Source organism: Dipodomys ordii, unplaced genomic scaffold (assembly GCF_000151885.1).
Source record: "Dipodomys ordii isolate 6190 unplaced genomic scaffold, Dord_2.0 Scaffold26, whole genome shotgun sequence".
Lineage (NCBI taxonomy): Eukaryota > Metazoa > Chordata > Mammalia > Rodentia > Heteromyidae > Dipodomys > Dipodomys ordii.
The window spans coordinates 1,697,093-1,708,619 of NW_012267242.1; the positions used below are offsets into that span (position 1 = coordinate 1,697,093).

At 36.5% G+C, this 11,527-nt stretch overlaps 1 protein-coding gene across 1 annotated transcript in view; it reads right to left on the minus strand.

Moving 5' to 3' along the window:
* The window catches only part of Lpgat1 (lysophosphatidylglycerol acyltransferase 1), an 81,510-nt gene that overhangs the window by 24,164 nt on the left and 45,819 nt on the right, over window positions 1-11,527 (minus strand). Inside the window, exons 3-5 of the mRNA XM_013015302.1 lie at window positions 9,662-9,757; window positions 5,946-6,219; window positions 1,511-1,637 (exon numbers count right to left, since the gene is read on the minus strand). Coding sequence (XP_012870756.1) covers window positions 1,511-1,637; window positions 5,946-6,219; window positions 9,662-9,757 — 497 coding nt within the window. The remainder of the gene's footprint in view (window positions 1-1,510; window positions 1,638-5,945; window positions 6,220-9,661; window positions 9,758-11,527) is intronic.

An 11,527-nucleotide genomic window follows, 5' to 3' on the forward strand; every position in this document is an offset into this window, starting at 1 on the left:
ACTCTACCACTTGAGCCACAGCGCCACTTCCGGCTTTTTTCTTTTTGTTTATGTGGTGCTGAGGAATCGAACCCAGGGCCTCATGCATGCAAGGCAAGCATTCTACCACTGAGCCAACTTCCCAGCCCCAGATCTCACCCTCTTGAGTAGCTAAAATTACAAGCATGAGTCATCAATACCTGGCTAACATTTACTTTTTTTTGGTCAGTTGTGGGTCTTGAACTATGGGCCTAGACACTATCCCTCAACTCTCCAGCTCAAGGTGAGCACTCTACTTCTGGTAGAAGTGGTAGAATAGCACCACTTCTGGTTTTCGGGTGGTTAAGTAGAGATAAGAGTCTCATGGACTTTCCTGCCCAGTCTGGCTTTGAACCAGTATCCTCAGATCTCAGCCTCCTGAGTAGCTTGGATTACAGGTGTGAGCCACTGATGCCTGGCTAACATTTACTTTTAAGTTACAAAATTTAAGTTTTAAATCCCTCCAACCTGTCCTTATATTTACATATAAATATTCTTCCAACTACATACTTATAGAATGCTGATTAAACATGTGATGCACATGAAAACAAGCTAGCTATCTGCTATTGATGGCTATGCAATTTGAGCAATTTTCCTTTCATCTTGAGTGTCCTTTATGGGTGCTGTTATCTTCCTTGGGACTAATTCCTCACATTTTAAGTTAGTTACTTTGCTGAGGTGTCTGACAGGGAGATGAAAGCTAAATGGCCTATATAAGCCTTATCCATGTCATGCTTTAATATGAACTTTCACAAATTTACAAGAAACTCCTTTCAAAAATGTACATTAAAAAAAATTTCAAGAAGCTAGCAAGACTACTCAATAAATATTTTTTCTTTTATTTATGCACATAGGATGGTCATAGCAAAATATTAAAAAAATATGTAAGAGTAAGCCATATCTACGTTATCAGTTTACTCACTCAGCATTTTTTTTTTTTTTTAACTCAGGGCCTGGGCACTGTCCCTGAGCTTCTTTTGCTCAAGGCTAGCACTCTACCATTTGAGCCACAGCACCACTTCTGGCTTTTTCTGTTTATGTGGTACTAAGGAACTGAACCCAGAGCTTCATGCATGCTAGACAAGAACTCTACCTCTATGCCACATTCCCAGTCCTCACTCAGAAAATTTTATGTGGATTAATCATTTCAAAACAAAGTCCACTTCTATTAACACATATCTAGGTAACCCAAGTGAGTATATGTTTATTTCTGACATCATAGTGTCTGAAATCACAGTATCTGCAGAATACCATTTTTAGAGATCTATATTACTTGGTGAAAACTACTTCAAACAAATGAATGTTTCATATTAAACATTTAGCATAAGATTAATTTTCATTCCTGCAACCATGAATCATGAGATGTAATTCAAGCTGGCAAGAGCAAGGCCCCAAGTTCAAACTCCAGTGCCACCAAAATAATTTAAAAACTTACACTGTGCTGAGGTAGTATTGGCTGGATATATAGTGAGTACTAATGAATAATTCTTACCTGTAATGTACATGTGTGACTGTTGGTTTCCTGTACCCAAGGATCCAGGTTTGAATATCGATAGGCTCAGCTTTGGGATAAGCTATGGTTGTATCTATTATCCACTGGAGGCCTTTTGATTTGCTCTCTGAGAACAAATAAAAACATGATTTAAGATTGGATCAAATTTTATGCTATCTAAGACAAACAATACAATATATCTTATTTGAGCAGCAAAAAGTTTATCAATATAACTTTTGCTTTAAAAAACAGAATTCTGGTTCTATAATGCACTTATGATTAAATTTAAAACTGTAAATTTTAAATTAAATATTTCTAGCCAGATGCTGGTGACTCATGCCTGTAATCTTAGTTACTCAGTAAGCTAAGATCTAAGGATTGAGACTTGAAGCCAGCCTAGGCTGAAAAGTCCATGAGATTCTTATCTTCAACTAAGTGAGAAGAGGTAGAATGACTCAAGTAGTAGATTGCCAGCCTTGAGTGAAAAAATCAAGCTAGAGCACCAGTTCAAGCCCCAGTACTAACAAAAAAATTAAACTAATTAAAATTTCTTATTAGAAAATGAACGAACTTCGAACAAATAATACAACACTATTATTTACTACATATGTACCATGAGAGTATTCCATATACTCATAGACTATTACTTATACTTATTATAATGTTGTATATTGTCACTATTATAAAAATGGCTATGAAGAAAAAGGTTAGAAGTTAAAGCATCATATCACAAAAATGAAAAAAGAGTTCTAATCAAAACCAAGCAATTCCCTAAATGAAATGTAATATAATACAAACACCAAAATCTGCAATGTTTAGGTGAAAGGGCAATAGAAACAAGCATTTGTAGACATTTCAGTCAGTCAGAAGCTCCTCCAATTTTAGCCTTCCTGTCCTTCAGAAGGAGTAAAAGTGCCGTCAGAGGGGTTGGGGAAATTCTATTTAGTCCTCTCCTTTGTAACTTAAAAGTGTAAGTAGCTGGCTGCTGATGGTTCACACCTGTAATCCTAGCTACTCAGGAGGCTGAGCTCTGAGGATTCTGGTTCAAAGCCAGCCTGGGCAAGAAAGTCTGTGAGACTCTTATCACTCTTATCTCCAATTAACCACCAGAAAACCAGAGGTGGTGTTGTGGATCAAGTGGTGGAGTGTTCACCTTGAGCTAAAGGGCTCAGGGACAGTGCCCAGACCCAGAGTTCAAGCCCTACAACTGACAAAAAAAAACAAAATAAAACAAAACAACAACAAAAAAGTGTAACCACTGTTCTGTTTAAAGTACCAAAGATTTGAAAAAAGAAAAAAAAAATAAAGTACCAAAGAGATTAACAACAACGATAACAATAACAACAACAACAACAAAACCCTCACAGGAAGTAGCACTATAGCTTAAATGGTAGAGCCCTAGCCTTGAGCACAAAGAGGCTCAGGGACAACGACCAGGCCCAGAGTTAAAGACCCACAACTGACCAAAAAACAAAAACAAACAACAACAACAAAACCCTCTAATTTTCAAGCCTAAATCTAAATGCACATTAAGAATCAATGAACCATTTTTTTTGCTTTCATACAGTAAAATCTGGCCATAAATTCTTTAAAGATTTTTGAACAACATTCTGAAGGAGGAAAAATAACCTTTAAAGGAAGTTTTAAAAAAACCTAAAACTCATTTAAAAGTAACTTGCTGGGGGAGGGGCACACAACTATAATCCCAGCACTATGTGGGAAGATGTGAGTTCAAGGCTAGCCTGGAAAACATAGCAAGACTCTGTCTCGAAGCAAACAAATAACAAAAAAAAAAACAAACAAACAAAACCCAACCCCCACCATTAAAGGAACAGATTCTGTGTAAAGATTTTAACAAGCTACCAGTTATATATGCTGGGTAAAGCATAGTGATAATCTCTGAGATACATCTGAAAAAAAAAACCAAACCAAACCAAACCAAACCCACAAGATGGATGGAGAGAAGGGTAGAGAGAAATGTGAGAAAGCAAATATAGCAATTTCTTATAGAATCTAGTTGGGCAGTTTATGTATAATCTCTGTAAATTCTTTGGATTTTATTTGAAAACTTTCATAATAAAATAAAACACAAATGCTTTTCAAGTTAACCAGATAGGCTAACCAGATAACCAGATAGTTGACCAGATAACTGTGATTTATTTACATCACATATTACAAGAAATGGAAAGTCATGGTTTGTATTTACAGGGGATAAAACACTAGCTCAGGCTGGAAAGTATGAGAGACTCATCTCCATGCACAAATTACTCAGAAACAGCTAAAAGTGGCACTGTGGCAAGTGGCAGAGTGCTAGCCTTGAGCAAAAAGAAGCTCAGGGACAGCACCCAAAAGCCCTGAGTTCAAACTCCAAGACTGGCAAACAAACAAACAATCAAAAAAACAATACTTGCTAATACAAACATTAAGGAAAACAGAATACAGAATATCAAAACATAAAGAAGAAAGTAGTCTAATACAGGTCAAACTAGTTTTCGGAAATAATGACCTTTACTAAACAGCTACAATTTTAAAAAATTAAGGTAACAAACAATAAATTACTTTGCTATAAAGAGAAATTGTCTCTCCAAAAGAAAACCATCTTCTTTACTCCTAAGCAACTGGTATGACACTTGCCCCTTCCTTTGAGACTTAGAACACCACAAGGTCAAGGTAGTGACCAACGGACTATTTAGACAATAGTCTGCCTTAGTGGGACTAATTCTGTTTGAAAGACCTTTGCCTTCAGCTTTGGCTTGGCAACTGCCAGTGTCTCTCCATCAGTGCAGCTGGAGTGAAGCTATTTTGAACTTTCCTTTTCTATTAAAAGACTCTTTCAATTTGTCTTTTTAATGGATGATGAAAGATAGTTGACTGCCAAGCAGTTCCTTGAAAAAAATGAACAAACAAATGAACAGAAAAACTCAGTGCAATCTAATGGGCATTATTTCTACATCCTCTTTTTAGCACCATTTAATGTGTAGTTTTGAGAGTCAATAGTTCAATCTTTATTTTATTCAAAGAATATTAAAATAACAAAATGCAACTAGGGAAAAAGGCCTGGAAAATATCATTCAGCTTCTTAATTTATAACTTTTCCCTACATTTTTATAGTGGTAGTGGCTTTCCGCTTGTTCAAAAGACTAGTGCAGTTGATACAAACACTTTCTGCAAACCTTCACAAGACAATTTTGTCTATTGATGACTGCCTACATATTCTTTTCCATAAAAGAAATTACTTTAAAGAAGGGGAAATTCAACTAGGTTCTACTTACTGGCTTACTCATATAATTCCACCTATTCTGTTGGCTCAGATGTCAAGAATCACAGCCTAGGCAACAAAGTCTGGGAGACACATCTCCAATTAACAAGGCTGGAAGCATGGCTCAAGTGGTAAAGTACTATCCGAACAAGCAAGCTGAACAAGCCTGAGGCCTTGAATTCAAGTCCTGGTATCAGAAATTTAAAAAGAAACTCAAAAAGTATTAAGAAATGGGGGCAATATACATAATGCAACAACTTAGAGAAACAATGCTAATACTTTTAGAATCTTTTCTGCTGTCATACAGTTTATAGCCTTTGTTGATATTGTTCCACAAGAGTTGTGTGTTTCCCCACCCTACTAACAATGTGGCATAAGAACTCTGCCAATGCTAGCCTTGAGCTGAAGAGCTGAGGGACAGCGCCCAGGCCCAGAGTTCAGGCCCCATGACCAGACCCCCCCCCCCAAAAAAAAAGAACTCTGCCAAGCCAATAAAACCTTTTCAAAATCATCATTATGGTGATCATGTTATATTCCACAGAACAGATGTTTAATAATTATTCATTCTCCCTCTGATCATTTATATTACAACTAATACTGTGACAAATTTCAATGCCTGGACTTCAGATTATTTCCTTTTGGTAAATTATTACTTGCAATAGACTAACAAATCCATTTATTAACATTTTGAAGGGCTTAATGATGTCATTAATTAAATTTATTGCCTAGTAAAAGCAAACAAAAGTTAGAAAGCTTTTACAGAAAAAACTGATTAAGTGAAAAACATGAATCATTACTATGATAGTTTTTTCCAACAATTTATTTCTGTATTTCTTTTAACCTAGCAATTCCACTTCTAGGTAACTGTGCCACAGAAAGAGTTTCACAATACATAGATATTTCTAGGAATGTTTAATTTGCAGTGGGATATGTCCCGAGTAAAGATATATGGGAAGGAAAAACACCTTTGACTTTACACATTTCTGTATTATTTGAACAAATTATTTTAAGCACAGACTGCTTTCGTAAATAAAAATCACCAGAACTTAACAGTTTTATCCCCTTGAGTATTATTTCTATTTGGTAAAAATTATATTTCAAAACCAATTACATCTTCTGGAACTCCAGAAAAACCTTCAATTCCTACAAGGTTTGAAATGCTAAAAGCCATCATACCTAATTGTTTCGCATCTCCTCCTGCTGGACTTCCATTCTCCTGTCGTGCTACCAGTGCATTCAGAATAATTTGTGTGGCCCCAAACCTTGGCAAAGTGACGTGTGTAAGAAATGGCAAGTTGTTTTTCTTTGCAAATGCCTGACTCGTTTCTCGCCTCTTCCTGAGGAAGCCCCCTTCGGGAAACAAAACAATCCATTTTCGATTTCTGTTCCTGTAGTTATGTTCTAGGTGCTTCTTGAGAAGAAGCAGTTGCTGGTCACGATGAGATTTTCCCTAGAAGGTACACACATACAGTAAGGACAGGTAAGCTGAAAGATTAAGTAGAAATAATAGTTTCTAAAATCCAATCATAGGAAAGAACAGTGACTGCCCCCCTCTTCCACTTCTCTTTGTTACTCCGGGGCTAAAATGAGAGACATTATTAGTGCTTCAATAAATCTTTGTTTCTGAAAGGAAAGCAATTTGCTCATTCACCAACTCAGTGACAGAATGCCTACTATTTGAGAAGTATAGTCAAATTTTAGAGTCAGAGGAATCAGCAGGAAGCCCTTGGGCAGTTGACGACCTTGGGAAGGTAGTAAATCTAGGGTGTAAATTCAGTTGACGACATGCACTAGGAAAAAAAGAAGGTCAAGGTGGTCAGGGCAAGCCGCTGCAAGATGACAATGAGCAAGATGCTGCTACTGTGAGAAAGTATGAAGAGGCAGAATACTCCAGTGACAAGAACAAAAACAAGATGAAGGCCCAGAGGTGTGAACATACTTGACATGTTCAAAGAACAGTACCAAGGCCAACGAGGCTGAAGAGATGCACAGGGTAGTCAGTGGGAGAAGATGACAAAGCAGAGGGAAGTAGAGGCCAAATAAAAATGGACCTGTCAGAAGAAGTTTTAGCTGTGAAACCTCTACAGAGTTTTGAACCAGAAAGTATTGAGTCTTGTTTATTTTTATATGCATAAGCTAAAATCTCATTTGCACTGCAGTCAAAATCTGTGACAAAAAACCCTTAGGCTTTCCAAGAGAGAGTGGCCTGCAGTGGTTGACACAAGGTTCAACTATAGTGTATTCATGAGAAGTGGGTACACTCAGGCAGAACTCTGAAAGCAAAGTTAACAGGACATTCTGAGGGGTCAGATTTTTGTTATGAGGAAAAGAGTAGGAAGAGGCTGAAGATTAAATACAGGAACCCAGAAAAATGTAGAGGAAGGCCCCAAATATATAACTGAGCAGCATAAAAGTTCTTCCTTTCAGTATGATCAACTTGCTAATAATTTCTAGACAAGGCAATTCTAAAACCTTAAGCTGGGCATCAGTGGCTTATGCCTGTAATCCTCGCTACTCAGGAGGCTGAGATTTGAGGATTGAGTTTCAAAGCCAGCCTGGGAAGGAAAAGTCTGTAAGATTCTTATCTCCAATAAACCACCAGAAAACTGGAAGTGGCACTGTGGCTCAAGTGGTAGAGCGCTCGCCGTAAGCTGAAGAGCTGAGGGACAGCACCCAGGCCAGAGTTCAAGCCCCAAGACCACTAAATAAATAAATAAATAAATAAAACCTTCTTAAAACAATCAGTGCATGTTCAGTCTTTAGTATCCCAAATATAAAACAACAAAGATATTTTATTAGCTGGTTAGCTGGCTTACTGAATTGAACTCATAATTTTTAAGTTACCAAAATACTTTTATTTTTACTATTCTTGGAGGGCTTGTAAAAAATGACCTATTAGCAAAGTCCTAAGAGATTAAAAGAAGTTTTCAATTCCAATAGCTTATTATAGAATTAATTCCTTAATTAATTTGTATTGAGGACTAAACTCCACTAAACTACATTCCCAGCCCTACTTTCTTACTTTTTGTTTGAGAGAGAGAGAGAGAGAGAGAGAGAGAGTATATGTGTGTCCTGAGCTTAAATTCAGGGATACTCTGGGTATTATCCCTGAGCTTTTTTGCTCAAAGTTGATGCGTTGCCACTTGAGCCACAGCTCTACTCTTGGCTTTTTTGTGGATAATTGGAAATAGACTTAGTGACTTTCCTGCCCAGACTGGCTTTGAACCATAATATTCAGACCTCAGCTTCCTGAGTAGCTGGGATAACGTATGAGCACTGGCACCAAGTCTGTTTTAGATTTGTATAATTAATCTATTAGAGGAAAAATGTTGGTCTTCAGAGAAAGGAAAAATGTTGGTCTTCAAAGGTGAATTTGTAGCTCTATCAGATATACTTATGTATTTTTTTATGTATGTAAAACTTTACATTGTAATTAAGGAAAGTATTATGAAATATGTAATTTTTCATTTTTAGCACCTCTACTGATAATTTAGCCTTTTCTAGACTCTTGAGAGTTATCACAGAATCAACTGTTATAGTATACTACAAAATAATTACTTTCTCAGATCTCATGATATGAGGAGCTTAACCTCCACTTGACTTCCCCAAGTGGCTAAGCTTTGTAATGGTCGGCTCTGCTGTCTACAAAAGCAAGCAGTATGTAAAAAACAAAAAGATGTTCTGTATATGAAACTATGTGAAAAAGGAGGATGTGTTCCTTGGAAGTTTTTACTCACTTCTAGCTAATTTCTAGTTTGTAGTTTTTAGAAGAGGCTTCATTCAATGCACTAGTTATTTATGAAGTACTCATTGTACAAGATGGTAAATACATAAACACCAAATAAGTGTTGCATGACCATGCGGAGAAACGTTATTGCTTTCCTCTTGGGAGAAAATAAAGGGTGTGATACTAGCAGTATGTGTAGGAAATACTATAATGCAGAACTGACAGGCTAAGAAGTTATGCTAATTTTCCTACACTAAACTATTCCTCATGGTTGGGACCCTTCTTAATTCCCCATTATCCATTAAATCCATACTTACATTCTTTAGAATTCATGCCAAATATCATTTTCTGTAAAGGTTTTCTGGGTTCACAGAAATCTGATATACTTACTTTTCCTAGTATGAATTTACAAAACATTTTCTATTACTATTATTTATTTATATATAATGAGCTTTCTACTGGTGGTTAATATATCTTCTGTATTATATGATAAGGCTTTGTAAATAAAAAATAATGATAATATAATAACAGTGGTAATCCTGACAAAATGATAATGAAGTAGGAAGCACGATTCTTTCTGAGTGCTTCATTTGATTCTCCATAGCAGGTGTCTGCGGGAGAATTCCTATCTATTATCTATTATTTCCATGTGAAAAATGAAACTTTGGCCATTTAAGTAATGTGCGCAATTCATATAGCTAAGAAGCTGAAGAGCAGGAAATGTCACAGGTGCTTGGCAAGTGCATTATAAGGTTATTATTAGTTTTTTTGTTGTTGTTTTTGTTTTTTGTGGGGGTAGTCCTGGGGTTTGAACTCAGGGCATGGGCACTGTCCCTGAGCTTCCTTTGCTCAGAGCTAGCACTCTACCACTTGAGCCACAGAGCTACTTCCAGATTTTTCTATTTATGTGGTACTGAGGAATCAAACCCAGGGCTTCATGCATACTTGGTAAGCACTCTACCACTAAGCCACATTCCGAGCCCATGGAGCTTATTACTTATGCACCCTTAAATTCATGTTGGAATAAATGCTTAGGAGACAAAGATCTAAAGGAAGAGCTCCCCAATATACCAGAACTGGTTCTTCTGTCTTGTTACACCTCATTTCAAAATCAGTAATCAGTTTGACCAGGCTATCACTAAAGATAAAAATGCTAATCACTTACTTGTCTTATAAAGAAGTCTCCATGAATTAGAGAAACAATTCCAAAGTTTGTATACTTAAAAATATGATCCATCAGCCACATCATTTGAGCAACAACCTAAAATATTTAAAAAACAAGAGATAATTAAGTGTTAGACAAAGAAGCTTGACTTTGGTCTAATCCATGTCGTTAAGTTTTAAATATAACTATCCAGACATATTCTTTTTTTTTTTTTTTTTTGCTGGTCCTACAGCTTGAAGTTTGGACCTAGGCACAGTGTCTGAGCTTCTTTTGCTCAAGGCTACCTCTCTACCACTTAGCACAGTGCTACTTCTAGCTCTTTCTGAGATTATTGGAGATAAGAGTCTCACAGATTTTCCTGCCTGTGATGGCTTCGAACTACTATCCTCAGATCTCAGCCTCCTGAGTAACTAGGATTATAGGTGTGAGTCATCAGTGCCTAGTTCAGACATATTCTTAATGACTAAATATGTTAAATCTAATAAACATACATATCACTATACAACAAGCAAAGATAAATTAACCTCTTAACTAAAGACTTAAGATTTCAAATTTATTCTACCTAAACAAAGTTTATTACAATTCTTATAATTTACAAAATTATATTGAATTGATATGAATAAATGGTTAAAGTTAACAAAAGAAGGTTATACGTTTAATTAATAAACACTAAAACTTTATAAAATGTAAGTGCACCTTAACGGATAAGAGATGAAAAGTTACTGTTCAAAATAAGAAAACATTTATAAAATAATTTAATAGGATGATTCATGCATTCTATTATATTATGAGAAATAGTTATTAGTGTGTGGAAAATCATACTTATTGCTGACATATTTAAAATGTCTCAGGCCTTACATACATTGCATTGCTGACAAGGTTCTCTTTGTGAGAGCAGAAGACTTCCTTTCAAGCAAATTTAAAAATTAAAAATATAAACAGGATTTAATTAATGAACTGGTTAACTATCATTTCCTGCTGAGGAAATAGCATTCCTTGTTATAAGCCTTAAAGTAAAAGCTATAACTTCATTGAAGAATACAATGAGTGGGGAGGCCAAAATAGAATTTATTACATTTGACAATGAAGTTGTTCCTGAAGTCTCTGCAATTCAAAATGCTGTGGAATATTTTTAAACTATTCTACAAATTAGCAATAACCTTCCCTTTGTAAATGAACTTATGGAGAAATCAATGAATCCAAATAAGCATTCGCACTTGCAAATATAACCTAACATTGCTCTACGCTTATTAAGAAGTAGAGATTATAATACTTTTGCCCTTATATTTCTCAATTTCTATGTTATGAAATAAGATTTTAAAAATTCTAGGTTTAAAATTATTTAGTAATTTCAGGGTATTATCAAAACTGATTGGTAATGCCAGGTGCTGGTGGCTCACACCTGTAATCCTAGTTATTCAGGAGGCTGACATCTGAGGATTACAGATTGAAGCCAGCCCAAGCAGTAAAGTCTGTGAAACTCTTATCTCCAATAACTAACAAAAAAAGCTGGAAGGGACTGGGAAGGTGGTTCGGTGGTAGAGCACTTGCCTTGCATGCAGGAGGCCCTGGGTTCGATTCCTTAGCACCACATAAGCAAAAAGAAAAAAGGCGAATGTGGCACTGTGGCTCAAGTGGTAGAGTGCTAGCCTTGAGGTGAAGAGCTGAGGGACACTGCCCAGGCCGAGTTCAGGCCCCACGACTGGACGCGCCCCCCCCCAAAAAAAAGCTGGAAGTGGATCTGTGGCTGAAGCAGTAGAGCACTAGCCTTAAGCAAAAAAAAATTCAGGGATAGTGCCCAGGCCCTGAGTTCAATCTACACACACACACACACACACACACACACACACACACACACACACACAC